This window comes from Oryctolagus cuniculus, chromosome 5 (assembly GCF_964237555.1).
Source record: "Oryctolagus cuniculus chromosome 5, mOryCun1.1, whole genome shotgun sequence".
Lineage (NCBI taxonomy): Eukaryota > Metazoa > Chordata > Mammalia > Lagomorpha > Leporidae > Oryctolagus > Oryctolagus cuniculus.
Genome location: NC_091436.1, coordinates 120,791,249 through 120,819,000, shown reverse-complemented (window position 1 = coordinate 120,819,000; position 27,752 = coordinate 120,791,249). Strand labels below are relative to the sequence as shown.

The 27,752-nt window shown below is 36.3% G+C and overlaps 1 protein-coding gene across 2 annotated transcripts in view; it reads right to left on the bottom strand.

Annotated features, from left to right (window-relative positions):
* Positions 1-27,752, bottom strand: part of MMUT (methylmalonyl-CoA mutase) — a 30,907-nt gene that overhangs the window by 2,561 nt on the left and 594 nt on the right. For both annotated transcript variants that reach the window (XM_008263026.4, XM_002714489.5), the window contains exons 2-11: positions 24,592-25,015; positions 22,878-23,245; positions 18,667-18,824; positions 14,743-14,914; positions 11,672-11,920; positions 8,769-8,880; positions 6,289-6,404; positions 5,281-5,396; positions 4,246-4,377; positions 1,555-1,702 (exon numbers count right to left, since the gene is read on the bottom strand). In XM_008263026.4, coding sequence (XP_008261248.2) covers positions 1,555-1,702; positions 4,246-4,377; positions 5,281-5,396; positions 6,289-6,404; positions 8,769-8,880; positions 11,672-11,920; positions 14,743-14,914; positions 18,667-18,824; positions 22,878-23,245; positions 24,592-24,976 — 1,956 coding nt within the window. In that variant the 5' untranslated portion in view covers positions 24,977-25,015. The remainder of the gene's footprint in view (positions 1-1,554; positions 1,703-4,245; positions 4,378-5,280; positions 5,397-6,288; positions 6,405-8,768; positions 8,881-11,671; positions 11,921-14,742; positions 14,915-18,666; positions 18,825-22,877; positions 23,246-24,591; positions 25,016-27,752) is intronic.

The following is a 27,752-nucleotide window of genomic DNA, read 5'->3' as shown; positions in this document are numbered from 1 at the left end:
ATTTAACCACTTTGGGACACAGAATTGTGGAGGGCATTTTCAAGTGTTTAACTGTCAGCTGAGTGGTCCAAGGTCAGAAAAATTGTCAGCAAAAAGGAGTTTGTCACATGGCTTTGCTAATTTGCATATACTTAAATCATTTTCCATAAAAGGTGCCTTTAAGTTTCTCATTATAAATGTAAAAATTTGGGAAGAACAATGCTACCTCAGAAAGAACTGTAGAATTATAAAAATGGAAAAATCACTCATCTCTGGATATTGTAAGACTTTAAGGTCCATAATTTTAGTATTTAGACAAAAGATTCTACACCCTGAGGTAACGGAGCCACATTCACTCTAGATAGATCTGCCCATGTTACCTCTATGCCATGGCACCATGATTCTGGCAGAGGTATGTCACTCAGCAACTAATTTTTAATTAGACAACTCTCTTCAAATGGTATGCTGGCAAATATCTACCAATCACCTCCCCAGAAAGCAGAAGTATGCATTAATTTTACTGCTATGATTAATTTGTTGCTATAAAGGATGTGTGGCACACAATTTACAAATAATAATATTTTGTTTATAATAAATAACTTCTTTGTTTATTGTAAATAATTTTTAGATAACTGGTTTTCACAATATGCTATCATTAAATTTTGCCAAACTTTTGTTATTTGTAGTAGTTACAGTTCAACCATGATTGAACAAAATGAAACTATGGACTACGCTTAATTATGTTGATTCAGCATCACTGTTGCATAAATGTAATTCTTCTTTTTTTTTTTTTTTTTTAGATTTACTTATTTATTTGAATGGCAGAGAGACAGAGAGAGAAAGATCTTCCATCTGTTGGTTCTCTCCCCAAATGGCCACAATGGCCAGGGCTGGACCAGGCAGATACCAAGAACCAGGAGCCAGAGCTTCTTCTGGGTTACCCACGTGGATGCAGGGGTCTAAGAACTTGGGTCATCTTCCACAACATTCCCAGGTGCATTAGCAGGGAGCTGGTTCAGAAGTGGAGCAGCTGGGACTCGAACCGGAACCCATATGGGATGCCAGCATGCTGGCACAAGCCACATAAGCGTAGTTCTGACATGAATTGAATGATAATCTTGTTTGTATTAGAGAACAAAATAAAATAGAAATGTATCAGAACTTCATTTATTTATAAATGATATGAATGACATGATCCAAGTGTTGGGGCCCCTGCCACCCATGCGGGAGGGTTTTGTCCTGGCCCAGCCCCAGCCATTGCAACGATTTGGGAAGTCAATCAGTGGATGGAAGATCTCTCACTCTCTGTTTTTCTCTCTTTCTCTGTAATTCTATCTTTCAAATAAATAAATAAATCTTTTTAAAAAAGAATTAACATGAATTAGATTTCATTTTTACTTCTGTTATAATTAATTGGACAAGAAAATATACATTTAAAAATAAAGCCAAAAATTACTTGAACATATTCTTTTATAACTTTTAAAGCTCTATCTTGGTCTATTATCATTTTACTAATTTTTCTAAATATAAGTGACTTAAGGGATACTCTGAACTTGCCCCTGATAATTTCAGTACCTGAAAAAGAGGACCTATATCCACATCAAAACCAAGATCAGCAAATCCTGTAGCAATAACTTTTGCTCCTCTATCATGGCCATCTTGTCCCATTTTTGCCACCAGAAGACGAGGTCTGCGACCTTCCCGTTCCATGAATTTATGAACCCTAAGAAATATTTTAAAACACAACAATAGTTAAATATGAATTTTCCAAAGGCAGGGTTAAAAGCTTTAATTTCTATATAGCAAATTGTTTAAGTTTACTTATAAATACTAATCAGTTTACTCGTGTATTACTAATATCTTTATTTTATTTTACTTTTATATCAATCTGTATTAAAGCCCAAGTATGTTTATCATCCCCCACCTAAAGTCTGAAATATAACACACCCTATAAGCCCATAAGTCTGAGACAACACTGAAAACAAAAAAAAAGACATTTTCTTGAGTAGAATACAACATGCAGAAATATTTCAATAGAACTATAAAGTACCTTTCAGAGTCATTTATACATAGTTTGAACCCACTTGCTGTTTTTGTCTGTTTTATTTGAGAGACAGAAAGACGGAATTTCCACCTGTTGGCTTATTCCCAAAATAGGAGCTGGGCAGGAGCCAGCGTCAGAAGCTGGGAACGCAATCCAGGTCTCTCATGTTATTAGCAGGAGCCTAACTACTTAAGTTATCACTGCTGCCTGCCAGGATGTGCATTAATAAAAAACTATAGCCCGGAGCTGGAGCTAGAAGAATCCAGGTACTCCAATATGGTATGCAGTTATCTTAACCATTAACCTAAACATCTGCTCCCTCATTAGCTCTTTTAAATTGTCCACATCTCACCTACTCCTTACAAGTGTGAACTCTTCCTAGCTGATTGTAATATGGTTTCATATGAAGATGTATGGTTTGCTTGTTTAAAGTGACACAAACAATGTGAAAAAAGTACATTTATTTTTGCTAAAAATCATTCCTTCTGATGAATTTCACATTAGCACTTTTGATATTTATCTATTATAAAAGTATTAATATAAAAATTGTAGTGGGAAGTTTGTCACAAAGACTGAGAACATCATTCACCAAGAAGCCAGCTTTTTATTTGAGAACCTTAAACACATTAATTTAAATTTACACGTTAGGCTATAGTAGTGATATTCACTATGGGTTTAGTGAAGATTGAGTTTAATTTATGCATAGATGCCAACCAGATGTTTAGTTCTTCCTATAGAAAAATTAAGGTTTTATATTTATTCAAAAAATTGAATAATGTAAATACACTTAAAATATTAAAAACTACCACAGTAAGCAGACTGAAAACTAAATATTTGGAGAATATTAAGTGATAATATCAATGTGATATATAAGGATCTACTTGAAATGAGAAATTATAAAGGGCATTATGTAAAAGTTGGAAATATTGTTGGTTTTACTAAAACTAGAAATATTCACTTTAATATTTAATTTAATCCTTATTAATTAGTTAAGTAGTAGGTATTTTTATATATAAAATACAAATATATACATTTACATAGAATCATGAGTCACTTAACAGTGACAGATTCTGAGAAACACATGGTTAATGAGATTTTATCAGTATACAAATCTCATGGTGTATTCACATTAATCATTGTAATATAGCCTACTATACACCTAGGATATGATGTATAACAGGTTATAGCTTACGCTTCTATAGCTGTGATAAACTAAACAACACAAAACTAAATCAAGCACAGGATAAAATGATGCGATCTAGAGACACTATAAACACAAGATGTATAAGGAACCTTATAAAAGCTCCTGAGGGGTTGGCACTGTGGCGTAGCACATAAAGCTCTGGCCTTTGAGGCCAACTGGGGAGTGAACCAACAGATGGAAGACCTCTCTTTCTCTCTCTCTGCCTCTCCTCTCTCTGTGAAACTCTGACTTTCAAATAAAAAAATAAATTAAAAAAAAAAAGCTCATGAAAATATTATGGGAAAAATCATACATGGATTTCAAAGTTTTTTGCACCAAAATAAACTTATCTTTTAATTTCATTTTCCCAAAAACTTTCTAAAGAACTCTTGTATGAGGCAGCTGCCTACGTAACATAGCATACAGTTTTAGAGTAAACATTTTTTTTTGTAAGCAGAAATAAACTATAACATAATGATTAAAAATAATATACAAACCCGTAACACAGTTGCTTATTAATATTTATCCAGTACTATTTATTGTATATAATATTATACAATAAATATAATATTATGTGTTATATTTCTATACAATTGTCCACACACATAAAGCAGCATACCATATACATGTGAGTTATAGAATGTATTAATGGCTAGGAAGAAAGACATCATGGAGTGATAGAAATGTTTCACCTCTATCATAATTCTATAGAATCACCACAATTTATGCAGTCCATCATTTACCAAAATGTCATCAACATGTTAGTGTACAACTATATAATATATGTATGTATAAATATTTACACATAATGATTACATATAACGCAAAGCTATGGAATTATGTGTTAATTATATTTATATGTTTTTATAATCATTGTATTTAATATATATAATATAAATACTACAGTGAATATTTATTAGTTTTACTAGTATTACAGATTTGTAGGAAAATCAATTCAAATATTTATACATGACAAAACTAAGGGGATTATGTGACAAAAAAGATAAAATTCTGGCTTCAAAAAAACCTGACATTTTACCTCTTGACAGCAGTTGTTATCTCTTTACTTTCTCCAAATTCCTGGCGATATGCTCCACTCACCATACGATCACTAGCTTTATGTTCACCAAATACTTTCTTCATGGCATCTGTGATTTCTCCAACTGTACATCTAAAATAGTATATGGAAGTTCCAATAACATTATTTTGAAGTAAAGACATCTGTTTACTTTAATAGTCAATACAATTAAATGAACTTTATCACATAAGTAGAAATAAATGTCAAAAACCTAAATAAGGTTTTTAATGTATTATGAAAACATCTTTCCTGAGAATCTGTATGAAAAAGTGATGCCTGATGCCTAAGAATTATACTCTTCTCAATATTTGTCAACCAAAAAATGACTGCACTTAAAACTCCAAGTAGGCAAGTATCTCAATGGTTCACCATTCAACAATACAAATGAATAAAGAGCAGAACTTTGATAAGAAGTAAATCTTTTTGCACATACCATTCAAAGAAGAAATGACTGGTGAAAACAGTAAAGCCAGTAGGAAACCAAACCCAGTGGGGCAATATGTCAATAGGAGATATAAAATTGATAACAATTTTTAAAAGTACTCTACCCTTAAAATATACAGACTTTAAAACAAACAAACAAACAAACAAAAAACAAAGAAGGAAGTTGGTTTTCTTCTGGTTGCTTCATGATTAAGAATAACTCAAAAGCAATGGTATGACATCAGATAAATATTTTACCCTCTAAGGGTCATCTAATTATTGAAACAGGAAGGTGGTAGGCACCTGAAAATCAGTGAAATGGATTCATCATAAAAGCTTCAAATGCTTTGAGTCATAGTAAAATACACAACTATTAGTATACTCCATTCAAAATGTATGAGTGATTTAAATGTACAGATGTTTAAGAAAAACAGAATTAAATTTATTATGATTTTCATTATTTTATTTTGGGTTCACATGGTTTATATGATCAATCTTTTATTTACATATACTAAGAAGATCTCCATTGGCCACTTTTTGCACTTGGAAATCTCTAGACCTACATGTCCTCACCTTGCCCGAGCTGCATCCACGGCCAGAGCCAGGATATTCCCATCTCCACTGGCTGCACACTGAGTTAGTGCAGCAAGACAGCGCTCAGCCAATGCTTGATCTCTGCTGGATTTGATCTTAGGGAAAAGGTCAAGGAGACAGAAGTCAGAAGATTAGATTCTGACATATAGTAAATGCGAATTGTTCAATAATCCTAACCTCAAAAATAAGAGACAAAAACAAAAAGATCAAGGGCCAGCATTGTGGCACTGTGGGTTAAGTCGTTGCTTGCAGCGCCAGCATCCTATAGCAGGTACCAGTTCGAGTCCTGGCTGCTCTACTTCCAATCCAGCTCCCTGCTAATGCACCCAAGTCCTTGGGCCCCTATACCATCTGTATAGGAGACCCAGATGGAGTTTCAGACTCCTGGCTTTGGCCTGGCCCAGCCCTGGCTATTGCAACCATTTGGGGAGTAAACCAGTGGATGAAAATCCTCCCTCCCTCTCTCTCACTCTCTCCTCCTTTGCCTGTCCACCTCTCTCTGTAACTCTGCCAAGGAATTTTCATTCATCCACTTAATTTATTTACTCAGGATTTTCCAAAATAATTCTAATTTGGTATAGTCCTGATAAATCAGAAAGAAGGAGTAATAACACCCCTGATTTTCCCAAGTATAAACTATTTAGGCTTTTTTTTTTCTGAAGCAGCAAGACACTAGAAACAAATGGGTCAATTACATTAAGTATTTAGAAAGAACACCGAAGAAAGGAAAAAATAGAACTTAGAGAATATTTGAATGATATTTCAAGTTTCCTTTAGATAACTAACAGACCTAGATTGCATTCTGGTTATCAACTACTCATCTTGAGCAAGTTTTTCAATTTCTTATCTTTAGTTTCCTTATCATTAAAATGATGGGAAATAATACCCACCTCATGCAGTTGTTGTAAGGATTAAGTAGGACAATATAAGGACTTAGCTAGTTTCTGGAACACAAAAAAAAACTAAAGTAAAAACAGCTATTAATACCTTCTTAATTTTTTCAATCTGCTTGTTACGCACTGAAGTGTTATCAATTGCCAGAACTTCTACAGACTCTTCTTTTTCCAACTGGTACTTATTTACTCCAACAATTACTTCAGAACCTGTTGATTTCCCATAAAGAAAAATCATATGTAAATTGTATTCACAAACAAATGCCTAATAGGTATAGTGTGATTGTCATGTATTTTCATGATAAGTTTAATATTTTACATTAATTCTTTTTTTTAAAGATTTTATTTATTTAATAGGTAGAGATACAGAGAGAAGGAGAGGGAGAGTCCCAAACACTAGCGCCATCTTCCCCTGCTTTCCCAGGCCACAGCACAGAGCTGGATTGGAAAAGGAGCAGCCAAGACATGAACCAGAACTCATATGGAATTCTAGCACCACAGGCAGAGGCTTAGCCCACTACATCACAGCTCTTGCACTTAATATTCTTATATATTCCCATATGGGCACCAGTTTGGGTCCCAGCTGCTCCACTTCCGATCTAGCTCTCTGCTATGGCCTGGGAAAGCAATAGAGGATGGCCCAAGCCCTTGGGCCCCTGCACCCACGTGGGAGACCCAGAGGAAGCTCCTGGCTCCTGATCGGTGAAGCTCCAGCCATTTTGGCCATCTGAATCAGCGGATGGAAGACCTCTCTCTCTCTCTCTCTCTGCCTCTCCTTCTCTCTGTGTGTAATTCTGACTTTCAAATAAATAAATAAATCGTTTTTAAAAAGTTCTTTTTTATGTATAAAGAATTTATTTTATGGAAAACTATCAGATTATTAAAGTTACCTAAAGACATCCTATCACCCCTATCCCAGGCTATATTCTATTTCCTTCATAGCACTTATCACAATCTGTATTTTTATTTATTGTTTACTTGTTCATTTTCTCTTTTTTGTAATAGAATGTAAGTCTTTATGAACAGAGACCATGTCTGTCCTTCTCACAGTTTTATGCCAAAAAGATAGTCTAAAAGTATTATGGATTAGTGGAATCAGAACTCTCCAAAACACAGCACAACAACCATCAACAGTGTTATCCTCAAAATGTTGGTGACATCTGGTCACAAGGCACATATGAAGGTACCTCAGAAAGTTTTTTTAAAAAAATGAAATTAAAAGATAAGTTTACTTAAGTGCAAAAAATTTGAAATCCTTCATAGCTTTTCAATAATATGCATTTTCATGAACTTTTTCAAGATCCCTCATATTCATGGATTTCAAAAATTTTTGTACCATTTGAGTGAACCAGTCACTGGAAGCTCTCTGTCTCTGTCTCTCATTCTGTTTCTTTGCCTTTCAAATAAAATGAAAATAAATAAATAAAAATTAATTTTAAAATCCTTCTTTAAATCAGGGCTGGCACTGTGGTGTAGTGGGTAAAGCCACCGCCTGCTGAGCTGGCATCCCATCTGGGAGCCAGTCTGAGTCTCAGCTGCAACACTTCTGATCCAGCTCTCTGCTATGACCTGGGAAAGCAGTGGAAGATGGCTCAGGTCCTTGGGGCCCTGCACCCACGTGGGAGACCCGGAAGAAGCTCTGGCTCCTGGCTTCAGATCAGCCCAGCTCCTACCATTGTGGCCATTTGGGGAGTAAACCAGCAGATGGAAGACCTTTCTCTCTTTCTCTCTCTCTCTGCCTCTGCCTCTCTGTAACAGTGCCTTTCAAATGAATGAATAAATGTTAAAAAAAAAAAAAAAAAATCAGGTCCCTGGGATTCTTGGGGCTCATCCCTTGGCTTTCCACCCTTTTCCCCTCCTGGTTTCTGTTCCTTCCAAGCACCTTAATTCTGGCCTCTTGGTCTTGAAAGCCTTTGGCCCTTCCATTGAGCTGATACCCAAAGTTACTGCAAATGACCCACAACACTCATGAGGCTGACCATCTGGCATCTCCTCAAAGCTCACTGAATGATAATCTTTAAGTTCTGTACACTTCATTATATGTAATTTTTAACCTTAAAAAGTTAAATAAATATCAAACTTTAGTTTAAAAAATTACTCCAAAATAAATTAGCTTTAAATTCTGTTTTCCACAAACTTTTGAAGTTTTATTTATTTATTTATTTATTTATGTATTTACTTATTTGAAAGGCACAGTAATAGGGAGAGAGAGAATTTCCTTCCACTGGTTTACTCCCCAAATGACAGCTATGGCCAGGTTTGGGCCAGGCTGAAGCCAGGAACCAGGAAATCCATCTCAGTCTCCTGCAGGGAGGCAGGGGCCCAAATAATTGGGCCTTCTTCCACTGCCTTCCCAGGCACGTTAGCAGGAAGCTGGATCAGAAGTGTAGTAGTCAGGCTGAAACTGGCACTCCTATATGAGATATGGGTATTACAAGCAGCAGCTTAAACAGGTACATCATGTGAGCCCCTACTTTCCACAAAATTTTCGAAGTACCATTGTATTTGTTATCTTCAAAAAAAACTATGCTTTCAAATATTGTATTTCATATATACATTTTTCCACTTTCTTACCAGAATCTATTCTCGCTTGTCTTCGGGCAGCACATTCTTCAATTCTAAGTTTAGGTATTCCCTCAGCAACAGCTTTGGCCATTCCACCCATTTCCTCAATTTCATTAATGAGCTAATAAGAAAAAATGGTGAATAAAACTAGAAGAGAATATGAAATTTTTAAAGTATATAAATTATTTATGAATGTTATATAATTACTACTAGTAAAATTATAAATCAATATTTCACAAGAAAGATAAACATCAATGCTATTAATTAGGATTTATATGTTTAAAGTTACTTGTAAAAAAACGAGTTCACAAAGGTGCTTCAAAAGGTTCACAGAAGAGGTAATCAAAAGATAACTTTCTTTTGCAAAAGTTTTGAAATCTATATGTAGCTTTTTTCATAAGACACATCTTCCATGAACTTTTGGAAGACTGCTCATATTCTGGAAAACACAAAACCTCTCATTTAAGACTTGGAAGAAAACTAAAGATAGCATCAGTTTTTTCATACTTATTTTTAGTTATATAAGCAAAGACAAAGTATACTTCAAAATGTAATTATACTTTTTTTTTAACTTTTATTTAATAAATATAAATTTCCAAAGTACAACTTTTGGATTATAGTGGCTTTTTCCCCCCATAACCTTCCTCCCACCAAAATGTAATTATATTTTTTATTTGAGCAATAGAGAAATTATTTAATTCCTTCTTTAATGAAACAAGGAACTATCTATACCTTCTATCACAGCCTCAGATATAAAGATAGAAAATAAATGGTGGAAAGATATATAATTAGGTAGAAAGGAAGAAGGTCAATCTTGATTTTCCCTAAGAATTCAAGAAAGAAGAATCTATATTGGATTCCAAAGAATGATAAGGAAAGATGGGAAGTTAAAAAGAAGGGGATTACTTGAGAGTTTGCAACTGCCTCACTCATTCAGTCAGGAGAACTGAAGTTTACTTTCTGAAAAAAAGTGATCTAGAGAGGTAATGAATTATCAAACAATAACTATGGAGGAAAGCAAGAGTAAAATATGTTGCTCAAATAAAAGCCTGAATTCTAAGTAAGACTAAAGACACAAAGTACACAGAGAAAACAGAGATAATACAAACTGCAATCATTACTATCCTCGGAATAAAAAGAAATTAATGAAACAATTGTTCAAAATACAATGTAGCGGGCAAATCAGAAAAACAAAAATGAGCTCTTAGAAGTTAAAAATACATCAAATGGATGCTAAAGTATTAAGTAGAAAGATAAAGGTGATGGATCTCCAGGAGAAGAAATCAAAAAATCAGAAATGCATTATTCAAAAAACGAGTATCAGTATATTATTTAAGGAGGTCCACTGTCTTATGATTAGTTCTAAAGAGAACCCATGAAAAAACAGAAGCAATAAACTATGTAAAGAAAAATAACATAAGAAAATTTCCCAGAGCTATGAAAATATTTTTTAAAAAGAGGTAGTATGAAAAGGACCCATCAAAGGTTCAGGTCAATGTAGATATACATCAACACAATAAAGATGAGATCCTGATATTTTTAAGAAGAATGCTGATGAGAATGGCATCAAATGTCTGATTAGAAATACTGGAAGCTAGGGACCAACACTGTGGCATAGCAGATTAAGCCGCCATGACTCCGGCACCCCATATGGCACCATTTCAGACCCAGCTGTACCATTTCTGATCCAGCTCCCTACTAATGCACCTGGGAAAGTAGCAGAAGATGGCCCAAGTGCTTGGGCCCCCACACCCACAAGGGAGACGGAAGAAGCTCCTGACTCCTGGCTTTGGCCTGGTCTACCTCCAGCCATTCCAGCTATTTGGGGAGAAAACCAATAGATGGTAGATCAATTGATCTCTCTCTCTCTCTCTCTCTCTCCCCCTTTCTTTATCTCTGTCTCTCCCTCTGTCTGCAAATCTGCCTTTCAAATAAAAAGCAAATCTTTAAAAAAAAGAAATATTGGAAGCAAGAATAAAAAACAGATCAATGTTTATAAACTTGTTGGCAAATTCCTGAAATATCAAACCTAATCAGACTACCAATCAAGTATAGGAATAGAATATAGGAATTTTCAAACATGCAAACTTTAAATAACTGATCTCTTACACCATTTCAGGAGGTTGCTGCAAGATGTGTGTCATAACAACATAGAGATAAACACAGGATACAGGATTCAAAATTCATCATGGAGAAGTATAAAAATATTTCCAGGATAATGGCAGAGAAATCAAAGAACAGGAATGGTCAGTAGGCCTAGAGAGAAACCAGTTTAAATCAAATGAGAGCACTAGAGGACTTAAGATAAGATTATACAAGTTATTTCACAAGCCTCATAGAAAATGGAGTTAAAAGATAAGCTCATTTTTGTGCAAAAATTCTGAAATTCAGGCATAATATTTTCATAATATACATTGTCCATGAACTCTGAAGATCTCTCATAAGAGAGGAAGGAAAGAAAGAGTCTGAATCAGCTAAAATACTAAACTACCATACCAGCATAATATCTGAAGTCTAATGTCTGATGTCAAAAGTTGATGAAACTAGAATACACAGTATGCATGTGTAATTTTATAAAATGCAGATCAAAACAAAAAGCAACCAATAAAGATCTAACTTACTCCAAGATGTATGAAAAAAGACAAAGGATTACAGTTCTTTTTCTCTACAAGATTTTTTTTTAATGCTAGCTTTCTTTTGAACTGTTTGAATAATTTAATACAAAATTCCAACATATTTGTAAATCAAGTTTCAGTTTTGAAAACTATAAAATCAAATCTATATTTCCTTTTCTCTCATCTTTATAAACCAATAGAAATACATGTGATTTGTTATAAATCAAACAAATCAATAAATCTTGACTTATAAATCCATAAATGTTAAAAGCAAAGTTGCCAATAGGAGAAACTGACCTTCAAAGCAGCATTATAAACATCATTAGTGAGACATTCCATCATGTAAGAACCTCCCCAAGGATCAGCCACTTTGGGAATCCCAGATTCTTCTTGAATGATGATTTGTGTGTTCCTGGCAATTCGAGCACTTTTCACAGTTGGCAAACCCAAAGCTTCATCAAAAGAATTTGTGTGCAAAGACTGAGTGCCTCCAAACACAGCTGCCATTGCTTCTACTGCAGTACGGACAATGTTATTGTAAGGGTCCTAAAACAGTTGGATAAAAAACAAAACAAACAGCTGACAGTTACTTAGCTATAAAAACAATATAATTAAGCTGTGATTGCTTTATATTCTCTATGCCAATACCCATCCACATTAGGCTTCTGAGTATTAAATAAACTTACACATATTAGTGAACAAACCAGAACTAAAACTGAGGTAAAATGTTTAATCTGTGGTTAGGCACTAAAACATTATCTTATTATTTGTTGTGTCTAGTCTTCCATAAGTATATCACAGAATATACCTTTACTACTTTGATTATATGATCTTTCATCTCAGAATTCACTATCTCTTAATTACTCAATATATCTCAACATATACCTATATATATAACATATATATAGGTATACATAGTACATACAAATATAGCACAATACAGAGACTAAACAAGCAAAGTATGATCAGAAAGCAAATTTGCATTCAAGTATATTATGTTCCTAATCATCATTTGGGCAAGTCATTAGACTTCCTTGAACTACAGTTTCCTTAGCTGTATAAATAACTAGGTTAAAGCAAAAAGGATTATTAAAGTTTCTACCAATCTGAAAATTTCTATACCTCTATGTATAAAAGTCTCACTATTTAGCTGTTATTCATTTTTAAGCATATAAAAGCAATGTAACTTTAAAATTATAACTTATACAATGTATCAAAATAATTTAATATGTAAATAGAACATGTCTACAAACAAGATCACCACACAATTTTAATAGAATAACATTAATTACTCATCACGCTTAAATGGTCTCATTGTTTGCTTGTTTAAACAACACAGCTTTGACATTGAGGCTAGCGTTATGGTGTAGGATAAAGCCGCTGCCTGTAGTGCTGGCATCCCATATAGGGGCCAGTTTGAGTCCCAACTGTTCCTCTTCCGATCCAGTTCTCTGCTATGGCCTTGGAAAGCAGAAGATGGCCCAGATCACCTGTGTGGAAGACCCAGAAGAAGCTCCCGTCTCCTGGCTTCCGATCAGCTCAGCTCTGGCAGTTGAGGCCATCTGGGGAGTGAGCCAGCGATAAAAGACCTCTCTCTCTGTCTCTGACTCTGTAACTCTGCCTTTCAAATAAATAAATAAATCCTTAAAAAGTTTATTAAAAATAGCTTTAACAAATAAAACAAATGTGTGTAAAATAATTTTAACTAGGCAACTTTAGACTCAGAATATTCATTTTAAAATTATATAATAGAGTACTAATTAAATTATGGTTTTACTTCTAATTCAGACTTTAATTTTTAATTAGTTTTTAATAGATTTAACATAGTTTGTAGATACAATTCTAAGAATACAATGATATTCCCTTCTTTCCTCCCTCTTCCTTTCTTTCTTTAGTATTTGAGATAACATATTTTTAATTTACATTATAGTAAAAAGGCTTAATGCTTCACTAAATAAGAAGCTTAACAAGTGAAAAGCAATGAGATCCTAGTTTAGTAAGAATATAGGTAGTGGCTATAAACAGTAATTGAACGGAAAAATGACCATTTCACCCAATAAATTTTAAAGCAATCACACAGATCATTAACTATAGTAGTATAACATTCTTAATTATTAGTTTGACATAAATATAAAACAAAGTTTGAAAAAAATACTTTTGCAGCAATATTGATGCACACAAGCATTTCTTTCTTTTTTTTAATTTAATTTTAGCTCCTACATACAAGGAGAACATGTGGTATTTGTCTTTCTCTTTCTGGCTTATTTCGCTCAACATGATGTCCTCTAGTCCCATCCACTTTGATGCAACTGGTAAAATTTCATTCTATTTTATAGATGAATAATATTCCACTGTGTGTGTGTACGTGTGTGTGTGTATATATATATATATCATATTTTTTTACCCATTCATCTGATTATGGACACCTCGGTTGATTCCAAATATTGGCTATAAACATGGTGGTTAAGATTTATCTATTTATTAGAAAGTCAGAGTTACAGAGAGAGAGACAGACACAGAGACAGAGATCTTCCATCTACTATTTTACTCCCCAGATGGCTAAAATGGCCAACACGGGGCCATGCAGAAGTCAGGAATTAGGAGCTTCTTCCAAGTCTCTCATGTGGGTGGCATGGGCCTAAATACTTTGGACAATCCTCCTCTGTTTTTCCCAGACCATTAGTAGGGAGCTGCATCAGAAGCAGAGCAGCTGTGACAAGAACGTGCACCCTTGTGGGATGCTGCTGTTGCAGACAGTGGCTTTACCCACTGTGCCACAACACCCGCCCCTTTTACTTTTAAAAAAGTCAAAGGGCACTACACGGAAGCTAAGACTTCAATGATTTTTATCCTGTTAACCACTAGAGGGAGCCAAATTTATTTGTTACAATATGGGTAGTAAATACAAATGGAAGTGTGAATTATGCTTCAGAATACCTATCATTTTAAAATATTGGCACACAGGTTCTTAAATCCAGTACCTGACTTATCCAATGTTGCTCAAAAGAATATATATAATTAATTTACTAAAAATTATTAAAATAAATTTTTAAATTTATTTATTTGAGAGTCAGAGAGAGAAAGAGAGAGATGTCATGTCCATTGGTTCACTCTTCAAATGCCTGCTATGGCCAAGGCTGGGCAGGGCCATAGCTGGAAGACAGGAAACTTAGGTTTCTCTCAGAACCCAATTAATTGAGCCATCACTATTACCTACCAGAATCTCCATTATCAGGGAGCTGGAGTCAGGGGCCAGAGGTGGGTATCAAATCCAAGAATTCTAATATAAACCATACATATCTTAACCAGTACCTTAACTACAAGGACAAATACCCTCCAGGAAATTCTATTTTCGAAACTATGTGTACCTGTTCAGTAAGTGACCATCCTGATGTCTGACAATGTGCTCTTAGAAGAAGAGATTTAGAGTTTTTAGGCTGAAACATTTTTTCTATTAAGTGAGCCCAGAGTCTTCTCCCAGCTCTCATCTTTGCTATTTCCATATAGAAGTTCATTCCAATTCCCCAGAAGAAAGACAACCTAAAACAGTAACGTTAAGTCCAGAATTTGATTAAAACTTAACAATATGAAACAGGAAAAGAAACTGTATTACACACTAGAAAAATCAGTCCATATTTTAATATAAAACAACTGAATTTGAGTTAAAAGGATTGAACATATATTTAAGTAATGGCAAACCTAACATAAAAAATCATAATTTTATGCATGCAAAAGAAATAACTGTGATTATTTACTTCAGGTAAGGGTTATTTACTTTGAAATTGGTTTTCTTTAGGCAAGAATCTCCTCTGTGTCCTCAACTAAGGAAAGATTCACGCAAAAAGAAAGAAATTTTAGAAATTTACAATATGAATATATAAGGCAGGGGTCATCTATGAAGGGAATAAAACAATACATTGGCTAGTTTGTTTGAACACCAAAAGTGTTTTTTCTTTAATGAAAGTTTTTTTTTTTATTTCTAAAAATTTTGGGTGGCTGGTACAATGGCACTGCAGGTAAAGTCACAGCATCACCAGTTCGAGACTTCTAATCCAGCTCCCTGCTAATGCACCTAGGAAAGCAGCAGAAGATGGCCCAAGTACTTGAGTCCCTGCCACCCATGTGAGAGACCTGGATGAAGCTCCTGGCTCCTGGCTTTTGGCTGGCCCACCCCTGGCTATTGCAGGCATTTTGAGACCAAATATAGAAGCGCTCTCTCTCTCTCTTTCACTCACTTTCTGTCTCTCTATATATAACTCTGCCTTTCAAATAAATAAATCTTAATTTTTTTTATTTGTAAGGCAGGAAGACAGAAGGAGATACCATTACTAATTTACTACCCAAATGCCTGTGATGGCTCCAGATTGGGCTGGGCTCAAGTTGGGCACTGGAAACTCAATCCAATTCTCCCATGTGCCAGGCAGGAACCCTTTTACTGGATTCATCACTGCTGCTTCACAGGATCTGCCATAGTAGAAAGCTGGAATTGGAGCAGATCTGGGTATTGAATTCAGGTACTCTGATAAAGGACATGGCCGTCTTGACATGAGGCCAAATGCTTGCTTCCAAAGTTTTTGTTTCTTTTTTTTTAATGATCATGCATTTGTCTAGGCATATAGTTTTCCAATTTGTTCCCAACCCCACTACTCCCTTTTAGATTCTGTAGTTAATTTACACATTGCATTGCTTATCTGTTTCTAATTGAACAAAGTTGTGATTCCTTACATAAAATAACCTAGTCTAAAGAAATCAAAACAATAACAATTATTTTTTTTTGTTTGACAGGTAGAGTTATAGACAGTGTGAGAGAGAGACAGAGAGAAAGGTCTTCCTTCCGTTGGTTCACTCTCCAAATGGCAGCAATGGCCGGAGCTGCACCAATCCGAAGCCAGGAGCCAGGAGCTTCTTCCTGGTCTCCCATGTGGGTGCAGGGGCCCAAGCACTTGGGCCATCCTCCACTGCCCTCCCAGGCCACAGCAGAGAGCTGGAGTGGAAGAGGAGCAACTGGGAATAGAAACCGGCGCCCATATGGGATGCCAGCGCCGCAGGTGGAGGATTAACCAAGCGAGCCACAGCGCCAGCTCCCAAAAATTCTTAATGTATACTTGGAAGAAGTTCTAAACACAACAATACTCAAACATTTTGGTTTCAGAATCTCTTTCACTTTTAAAAATTACTGAAGATTCTAAAGAACAGTTCTTTACTTGGGTAATAACTATCAATATTTTATTTACCAGTTCACTTAAAGTAAAAATAAGCTTACATATTAATATGAATAACATTTTTCTGGAAAAATAACTATACATCTTAACAAAAAAATTTAAATAAAAAAATTGCTTTACATTTTTTTTGTAATTCCCCTTGCTGTGTACTTAAAGAAAAAACACTTGGAGTCTTTTTTCTGCTTTTATATTCAATCTGTTGCAACATCACATAACATGTGGTTTCCTTTTTTTTAAAAAAAAAAATTTATTTTATTTATTTGAAAGACAGAGTTAGAGAGAGAGGTAGACACACAGAGAGAGAGGTCTTCCATCCACTGGTTCACTCCCCAATTGCACACAACGGCTGGAAGTATGCTGATCCTGAAGCCAGGAGCTTCAGATGAGCTTCAGGTAATGCTTCCATGTTTCCCATGTGGGTACGGGGGCCCAAGGACTTGGTCCATCTTCCACTGCTTTCCCAGGCCATAGCAGAGAGCTGGATGGGAAGAGGAGCCGCCAGGACTCAAACCGGCCCCCATATGGGATGCCGGCCCTTCAGGCTGGGGCTTTAACCCGCTGCGCCACAGCACCGGCTCCTAACATGTGGTTTCTAGAAAACACCACTATAAACGCTTGGGAAAATTAAAATGTAAAAGGTAAAGTTTCAAGGTAGCAGTGAAAACAGTGTTGACTTCAAAGACTCGAGAAGGGATCTTGTTATACCCTAGGAATCTTTGGACTACACTTTGAGAACTGCTGTCACAGTAAGTGTTCAATATCCTATATAAAGGAGCAGTCACTAGGCTAAAAGCTTGCCGAAAGTACAAGTCATGTTTTCCCTGTGCTGTATTGCCAACATCTATGGTAGTGCCTGGCTTCCAGTAGAGCTTCATAAGTGACTGCTGCACTAACTGAACCATTGACTGATTTTTGACTCCCACATTCAAATACATCATAAACTTCATTTAAGTTTTACATAATTTTCACACAACTGTAAGGACAAGCTCTTTTGAAACAAAACATTTCTACAGTACTGTGCATTTCAATACATTTATATTAAATGAGTACAACGGAAAAAAAGGTAATAGATGACTTCCATATTTTCAATGGAAAACCAAAAAGAATAAAATTGTCTTTGCCTTATGTTCACATTTCAGCATAATTTGTTAAAATGCACAAGTTAATCATGTTCTCTGAACAGCTGATGATATTCCTCTAATCTACAAAAAAATATGCCCAAATTTAATTCTGATGTTTTTGCCTATAAAAAATAATGGCAGGGTCAGCGCTGTGGCGTAATGGGTAAAGCTGCCACCTGCAGTGCTGGCATCCCTTGAGACCTGGCTGTTCCACTTCCGATCCAGCTCAATGTTATGGCCTGGGAAAGCAGTGAAAGATGGACCAAGTCCTGGGACCCCTGCACCCATGTGGGAGACTGAGAAAAAGCTCCTGCTTCCTGGCTTTGGATCAGCACAGCTCCAGCCATTGTGGCCATCTGCGGAGTGAACCAGCACATGGAAAACCTCTTTCTCTCTCTCTGCTTCTGCCTTTCTATAACTCTGCCTTTCAAAAATTTAAATAGGCTGGTGCTGCAGCTCACTAGGCTAATCCTCCTCCTGCAGCGCTGGCACCCTGGGTTCTAGTCCCATTCGGAGTGCCGGATTCTGTCCCGGTTGCCCCTCTTCCAGGCCAGCTCTCTGCTATGGCCCGGGAGTGCAGTGGAGGATGGCCCAAGTGCTTGGGCCCTGCACCTGCATGGGAGACCAGGAGAAGCACCTGGCTCCTGGCTTCGGATCAGCGTGGTGCGTCGGCCACAGCGGCCATTGAGGGGTGAACCAATAGAAAAGGAAGACCTTTCTCTCTCTCTCTCTCACTGTCCACTCTGCCTGTCAAAAAAAAAAAATTTAAATAAACCTTTAAAAAAATAATGGCTTATTCCCTCATTATTACTCAGATAAAATGTAAGATAATCTAAATCTAGCATGACATTTATATTTAAAAACTCATTTTAGCTATATTTTGCTGTATACTCATAAAATGGTCCTGTATATTTTCTTAATGGTGAGACAATACCCCAGCTTTACTTACCTTGGTGCAAATTCATCAATTGTCAGGCCAGCTTGGAGTCCAGTTCTACAGTACTCCAATCCATCTGCTACTGTATAGGCCAGTTCCAGGATGGCATCAGCCCCTGCTTCCTGCATATGGTATCCACTAATTGAAATTGAATTGAATTTTGGCATGTGCTAAATAAAACAACAAAAATAAAACAATGAATAAAAATATTAAAAGATTCTATGAAATTAATTTTCTAAAAGCAAATATTATCTTAAAATCATGTTCAACTCTGATATTCTCAGTTTATGCTATCTGAAAATATTTACTGCTTATCTGTTACATTTATTTATTCTCCAATCTATTATTTTTAAAGATTTATTTATATATTTATTTATGTAAAAGGCAGGGTATCAGAGAGAAAGAGACCTTCACTCCTTAAATGAGTGTCCAGGGCTGAGGCTAGGCCAGGCCAATGCCAGGAACCAGGAACTCCCACAAGGATGACAGGGGCCCAAGCACTTGGGCCATCTTCTGCTGCTCTCCCAGGCACATTAGCAGAGGGCTCCATTGGAAGTAAAGAATCTGGGACTTGAACCAGCACTCTGATATGGACGCCAGCATCACAACAGGTGGCCACAATGTTGGCCCACACTCTCAAACTGAACCAATTGATCCATGAACCATCCATCAAGTTTATATCTCTTATTCTCCTAGTGGAAACGAATTAGAGCTAAATATCTTTGTTGTTGTTGTTGTTGTTGTTAAAGATTTGTAAGACAGAGTTACACAGAGAGGTACAGACAGAGAGAGGTCTTCCATCTGCTGGTTCACTCCCCAAATGGCTACAACGGCCAGAGCTGAGCCAATTCAAAGCCAGGAGACAGTAATTTCTTCAGGGTCTCCCACATGGGTGTGGTGGTCCAAGTACTAGGGCCATCCTCCAGTGCTTTGCCAGGAACATTAGCAGAGTGCTGGACTGGAAGTGAAGCAGCCAGGACTCTAACCAGTGCCCATATAGGATGCCAAAAAATGCAGCCCAGGGCTTTAACATAGAAAGGAACAAAAAAATGTCGTTTTCATTGTTAATGTATGGTATGGATTAAATATACCATATACACAGAAAACATGGACCTATCATATGTAGTATATGATTTACACCATATATCCAAAATATAATTATATATTTTACATTTTCAAATATTTAATTTATAATTAACGAAGAGTTTTTTAAAAATAGTCTATCATAAAATCAATGAGGGCATAGAATTGCATGGAATTGAAAGACTCAGTTTAGAGTTTACATATATGAAACAAGGAAACATGTACTTCTCTATGCAGAGGAGGCTACTAGCAGAATTTAGGAATAGTAGAAACAGCAGAACATTGAAGTATTAAAGTATTATTCAACCTTAAAAATTAATCCTGACACATGCTACAACATGAATAAGCCTTGAGGATATTATATTAAGCAAAATAAACTATCATAAAAGACAAATATCATATGATTGCATTTATATGAGGAAACCAGAGTAGTCAAATTCAGAGCTATAGAAAGAATGTGGTTGCCAGTGGCAGCTTGAGGGTAGAGAGGTGAAGGGGGAGTTCTTGCTTACTAAGCACAGGATTTCAGCTTTGAAAAATCAAAGAGGGGCCGGAGGCTGTGGCGCAGTAGGTTAATCCTCTGCCTGTGGCACCAGCATCCCATATGGGTGCTGGTTCTAATCCCAGCTGCTCCTCTTCCCATCCAGCTCTCTGCTATGGCCTGGGAAAGCAGTAGAAGATGGCCCAAGTGCTTGGGCCCCTGCACCCTCATGGGAGACCCAGAAGAAGCTCCTGGCTCCTGGCTTCAGATTGGTGCAGCTCCAGCAGTTGTGGCCAGTTGGGGAGTGAACCAGCGGATGGAAGACCTTTCTCTCTGTCTCTCCCTCTCACTGTCTGTAACTCTATCTCTCAAATAAATAAATTTTAAAAAAATGTTTAAAAAAAAGAAGAAAAATCTAAGAATTCTGGAGTTAGAAGGTGGCAAAGATTGCACCACAATGTGAATGTACCTGATGCCACTGAACTGTATACTTCCAAATGTTTTAGATAATTTTATGTTACATACATTTTGTCACAATTAGAAATTTAAAAAATACAAAGTACTTTAATAAAACATTTGTGGGGGCTGGCGCTGTGGCACAGTGGGTTAACGCCCTGGCCTGAAGCACCAGCATCCCATATGTATGCCAGTTCAAGACCTGGATGTTCCACTTCCAATCCAGCTCTCTGCTATGGCCTGGGAAAACAGTAGAAGATGGCCCAAGTCCTTGGGCCCTTGTAACCGCATGCTAGACCTGGAAGAAGCTCCTGGCTCTTGGCTTCAGATCGGTGTAGCGCTCCGGCCATTGCAGCCAATTGGTGAGTAAACCAGCAGATGGAAGACCTCTCTCTCTCTCTCTGCCTCTCTTCTCTCTGTGTAACTCTGACTTTCAAATGAATAAATAAATCTTTTAAATAAATAAATAAATAAATAAAACATTTGTGGTCTACCTCTGAAGCTGGTATGTTATCACATGTATGAGGGATTATATAAAGCAATTATGAATTTGTTTATGACATCAGAATCTTTCAAACAGTGAAATACCCAAGTATTTAGCAGCACAAACTACTACAGTCTACTCCAATAACCATTCTCCTCTCTCCTGTTGTAGTAGTGGAACCATAAATTTAGAGGGCCAATGTATTAAGAGTTACATGTACAATTTTCTCTTAATATTATGTGTGTCCACTGAGATACAAATGAGACTTTGGGTGTTCCTCCTGCAAGCCCCCTTTAAATTAGAGGTGTGGGGTCCTTCTCTGCCACCAAGGAGGTCCACCTTCTCCCTTAAGCACGAGCTGAAACTCTAACAAGAGAGGACAAGAAAGTTAAAAGGAGGATGGAACCCTGGTAACTGTTGAGGTAGCATATAAGCAAGCCCATAACCTACCCTCTGATTTTTTAAAAGAAAGATAATTAACTTCTAAATAGTTTGAGCAACTGCTATTTGTGTTTGCCATATATTCCCAAACAAAATCTTCCTGTGTAAATGTTCTTGAAATCTAAAAAAGTGATAAGAAACAAACAATTCTATTCAATACGCTCATGTGGACAAATGTAATACATGAAATGAAATAAAACTGCAAAGTTGTAAAGGCTAAATATTAAATGTGGAGTGTAGCCAATGCTTGCAAGAGTTCTGAGTTAATAATTAAAAGAAGGCAAGAGATAAAAAAAGATTTGATGGTGCAAAGATATTCTCTTTGCCATGAAGTATTGGGCAAACTTTAAGGTAGGTAAGGAGAAGGAGATCACTGCTAACAAGACCCAAAGTGTGAAACATAGGGAAAATATATATGAATTGCTCAGCTCATGACAAGCGCCTCAGTGTCAATTGTTAAATCAACAACAGGTGTCAATGTGCACTTACTCCTCATGTAGGACTGTCTCCAAACAGTACTTTATACTTTGTGTGTCTGTGTGGGTGCAAACAGTGGAAATCTCTACTTAGTATGGAGTTGGTCTTCTGTATATAAAGTGAATTAAAAACGAATCTTAATGAAAAATGGAATGGGAGAGGGAGTGGGGGTGGGAGGGTGGGAATGGGGGGAACAAACACTACAGTCCTAAAAGCTATACATATGAAATTTGTATTCAATAAATAAATAAAAACCTTAAAAAATGAATTGCTCAAAGGAAATGCAGAAAAAAATTGTTCCTCTCCAGAGTGATTGCTGCTACCATGGAAACACTGTAGGAGCCTTCTTTTCCTCTGTCTCTGTCTCTGTCTCTCTCTCTCTCTCGCTCATTGAGGAAGATGAATCTAACCCAAGGGTGAATAGTAGGGCCTAGTCAAGGGTTCAGATGTAAGTAATACCTCCCAATCCAGCTTTCAAAAGGAATAAAACAGATATCATGATCCACCCTATGTGTCCAACACCACTGGATACAAATAAAGTGTAAATTATGAGACTTTGATTCTACCACATGTCAGAAGAAAACAATAAAGGCAATATAGTAAATGTCTATTCCTCAGATTCCTACAGGTAATGACAGATCATAAAATTATTACAAAACAATAAAACACCCTAGTTGTATACTATAACTACTCCTCAGACTGAGTTACCAAATTCAAATTAGCTTACAGCATTTTGTAAAAAAAAAAAAATTCCTACATTCAAACAACCATAGCAAAACCTGTGAGAGTCAAAAAGTATACCTGTGCTGTATATTGGAAGATGTCAGCAATAATTTTCATGGATGGTTCTGGAGGAAAAATGTAAGTATTTCTGACCATAAACTCCTTTAGAATATCATTTTGGATTGTACCAGTAAGTTTCTCTTTAGGTACGCCTTGCTCTTCTCCAGTTACTATAAAAGTTGCAAGAACCGGGATAACTGCTCCATTCATGGTCATGGAAACTGACATTTTTTCTAAAGGAATTCCATCAAAAAGAATTTTAGTATCTTCCACAGTGTCAATAGCAACTCCAGCCATTCCAACATCACCACGAACTCGGGGGTTGTCTGAATCATAGCCACGATGCGTTGCCAGATCAAAGGCAACTGATAATCCCTGCTGACCAGCTAAAAATATAAAGAAAAATAATGTAAGGTTAAAAAGTCTCGCATTGAGGTAACTGATTAACACTATGAAGAGTGCTGATTCGTCTCAACATAGCATACTTTTATAACATTGTTATGTCCAAACATGCCAATACAAATTTACCTAAAGATATTTAAGTTCCTAAGAGAGTCAACTGTTTCTCATGTGCTAAAGTACAGAAATTAAGTTCTGAATCTCACTATAAGAATGGAAGGAACACAATATCTGCCCTATCTCAGTACCAGCTGAGATATTCTATTTTTTTAATATCAAAGTTTTTGATCAAAATATCTATATAATTCATGAAAAGATCTAACTTTTCAAATATAGTTAACATATTTAATATTTAACATTTGGATGCTTACTTTTTCTTGTTATTTTATCTTACGTGATCATAATGGGATGTGTTGACTATCCTGGCATTCTGGGAACAGAATTATAAAAACCACACAAAATTTTTAAGTAACTAAAATGGTCTACACTAAATATAAGTTCAATCCTCCATGGGCAATAAAAACATAAAAATCCTCAAATTTAACATTCAAAAATATGATTATATTATAGATAAGCAAGAACTAGTAAATACTATTTTCAGAAAATGAATACCAGATTGTACTGAATTTATTGGCAACACATTAAATCATTTACTAGTTCTTTTGAGTATTATTTAAAATACCCTCCCATCTAGCTCCTAATCTAATAATGCTATATCTCTTTTTTTTCCATACAATTTCATTTTACCTGTCTTTTTCTATAATGTGCACATAGGAGTTGTTTATTTTCAAGGATTTAGCACTTTATTCTGACTCATTTGTTCATTTGACCATGGAAAGTTAAATATCCCTTTTTTTTCAGAGTATAGTCTTTACAAATTTATAAAGCGAATATCATCTTTACAGAGATTAACTAGCTTCCCTTCTGAAAAAAAAAAAAAAAAAGTCACGGGCCGGCGGTGAGGCTCACTTGGCTAATCCTCCGCCTGCAGCGCCGGCATCCCATATGGGCGCTGGGTTCTAGTCCCGGTTGCTCCTCTTCCAGTCCAGCTCTCTGCTGTGGCCTGGGAGGGCAGTGGAGGTTGGCTCAAGTGCTCGGGCCCCTGCACCCGCATGGGAGACCAGGAAGAAGCACCTAGCTCCTGGCTTCGGATCAGCGTAGCTCTGGCCGTAGCGGCCATTTGGGGAGTAAACCAACGGAAGGAAGGAAGACCTTTCTCTCTGTCTCTCTCTTTCACTGTCTAACTCTGCCTGTCAAATAAAAAAAAAAAATGTTAAAAAAAAAGTCACGATTAGGAGGTTTATAAATATGATGTCTCAGAGTAAAAACTTACCCTTAATATTATCCTTATAGAACTTATTGCTCTCCTCCACAGTGCTAAAGCCAGCATACTGGCGGATTGTCCAGGGCCTAAAGGTATACATGGTGGGATATGGCCCACGTGTGAATGGCTTCACTCCTGGAAGTTCTTCAGGTAAGTCCTTAGTATCTCTCTTGGAATATAAGGGCTTTATAGAGATTCCTTCTGGAGTGTGCCACATTAAGTCTTCTGGGTTTTTGCCTTTCAGCTGCTTTTTAGCCAGGGCAGCCCATTCTGGATGAAGTGGTTGTTGCTGATGTAGACATCGTTGCCTTATTATCCTGGAGCTTGTTGGTTCCTTTAACCCCCTCAGGTAATGGGGTGAACGTGAAAAAAGCTGAGTCTTAGCCCTCAACATGGTGGAGCAAGGATACACTCAACAGGAATAAGAACGGACCTAGAAGAGAAACACGGGAAGAGATGGGAGCTATTTGGTGAGAAGGGAAAAGGAAAAAGGTATATCAGTCTGATTTTACCTCTTCCTCTGTTCTGCTTCCTGTAACTGATACTTTATAATGCTAGCTTCTCTTCTCCATAGTCACCATCCTTGTTCCAGCTCCAGTCCTCTTCTTCCGTGGCCTCTTAGCTGGTCTTACTGACTATATTGTTAGTTCCCTCTAATCAGTTCTACACCAGGACAGCATTGCAAATCTGACTCTATTACATGCTTCACAAAATGTTTCAGAGGCTCTTAGTTCTGTGGAGGATATAGTAAAGCATCCTAATTTTTTTTTCATTCAAAATGTCTACTTTGTAACAAACATTGGGTTAGGTAACAGAAAAATGTGGTGAAAAGACAAACAGGCATTGGGCATTCAAAGCTTACATGACCTGGTCTCTGCTTACCTCTTGGACTTATATCTGCCTTTGTCCTCTAGACGTTTGTGTTCTAGAAATATTAGATTACTTACTGTTCACTGCAAATACCCAGGTTCTATGTATTAGCTCTTGCTCTTCTTTCCATTCAGAATCTCCTTTGGTTAACTGAGTGAAGGCATTATCTCCAATATGCAAGGTTTCTATGTGCCAAGTACATAGAAGACTCTAAGGACTTCTCAGAAAGTAGCAGTTTTAATCCTCACAACACCAGCAAGAGATAGGGACTAATATTATTCCCATTTTACAGATTAGGAAACTGAGGTACAGAAGAGCCAGCAGTTGAACCTAGACAGCTAGGTTTCAAGTCTTCGCATTTAACTAATATGCTCATAAACTCTCCATGAACACATAAGTTGGGCTGAATAACTTCTGTAGTAACTTACTTCTCCAGCAATTTATAAAGTATTCCAACACTAAGACTGTATACTCCTGATAAATAGCATAGATTTATACTATGTGATTGGGTCCAATGTCAGCATTTTGTAGATTTTTAGAAATCAAGATTCAGAGACAAAGGGCTTGATCAAAATCCCACATAACAAACTATTCGCCTGAATTCCTAAATACTTGTCAGAGTCACACAGCCTCAAGATAGAGCCTATTATTTTAAAAGCTTCTAGATGTACTCTTTATTAACGTATTCACTGCACATTATTCTGTATAAGACAATAACTAAAGTGAGTGTAAAATTATATTTTTCATACAATTTCTTAACTATCAAATTAATGAAGTTTAAAAGAAAAAGATATAACACTCATTAAGGAGTTTCAAAACAAGACACAAACTACTAGTGTGAGTATGAACTGATTTTACTACTTTAAAAAGTAAACTGTAACATTTGTAAAAAGTCTTAGAAATGTCTCAGCCATTCCACTGCAAAATATCATTCCTGGGAAAGTTGCTGTAATAATAGTTTTCATAAGGTCTGACAATGTCAGAGTAAGTGAATCATAGCATATACAAATGATAGAATTTTATGTAGTTTTTAAACTATATTTAGGAAATAGACAAAAATAATCCTTGGTGTCAGAAGTTGGAAGAGTAGTTATTTGTGGTAGCTAGTACAGAAAGAGAACAATAGGGGAGTTTTGAGTAGCAGCTGATAACTCAAGTTTTTGTGAAAATTCACCAAACTACAATTATAACATGTGTACTTTCTAGAAGTATATTATACATAAGTAAAAAGTTAAAACTATATTATGCCTAGTTTCTTACAAGGGTGGGAGGAGGGACAGGCTCAAACAGTATTAAGCAAAAGAATCAGGATACATCATTGTAAACACAGAATCTCCAAATAGAAAAAAAGCAATAGAACAAAGTCTAAACAGAAACACAACAAAAACAGCACCAATTTTTTAAAAGTTATTATGACTTTTATTTTATCAAATTCATGGGGTCCTTGCCATCCACCTTTTGTAAGCACTGCTTATACTTAACAGCTTAAAAGGTGAACAAGAAAAATAATGAAGTTACAACCGGACCATTTTTGTAGTAATGATATAAAAGGTAAATATGAAAACTGCCTGAGGCTTTAATCTGGAGAGGAAACATCCCGTTCATTCTACTCGTAATATTCATAAGATTGTCTTAAACCTGGACAAATGCTAGTAAAGAGCTTTTACAACGATTTCCTGACAATCAACATGGCAAACTGGCAGAGGCAGGAACAGATACCATTTTTTTTTAGATAAGAAGGCAACTATTATTGGTGGCAATGGGCCCTCAAAATTTTCTCTGAATATCCATCAAGAGAGATCCCAAGCATTCAAAGCACTATGCAAAATGAGTACAAGTTACTGATGATTAGGATTTCTTAAAGAGCAATGACGAAACCCTACTAGCTGTAAAACGCGTCCGTCAAGAGAAAATAAGTTCTGAAAGAAAAAACCTGCAACGTGTATATATTCACACGTGGTTCCACACTGGCATTTCAAGAAGGGCTAAATCATCTCCAATGTTAGCCAATCTGGATTGGAGATGGCAACATAGCACATGCAAATTAAAGGTAATATTAGCATAAAGTAATCATTAAATACAAAACATACAGGGAGAAAACATACAGATTTTAAAATTCCAGGGCTCCGAACTTCTAAAAAAGTGCTCTCTTTCTAGACAAAATTGAAAACGTTAGTAATTTCCGCTTCAGTTTAGACTTCTCTTTCCTATCCCATCTGTCACTCTAACCCCACCCACAGAAGTCACGTTCAGTCTCGCCACCTCTTAAGCAAACAACACCATGAACCAGAACCTAGAAG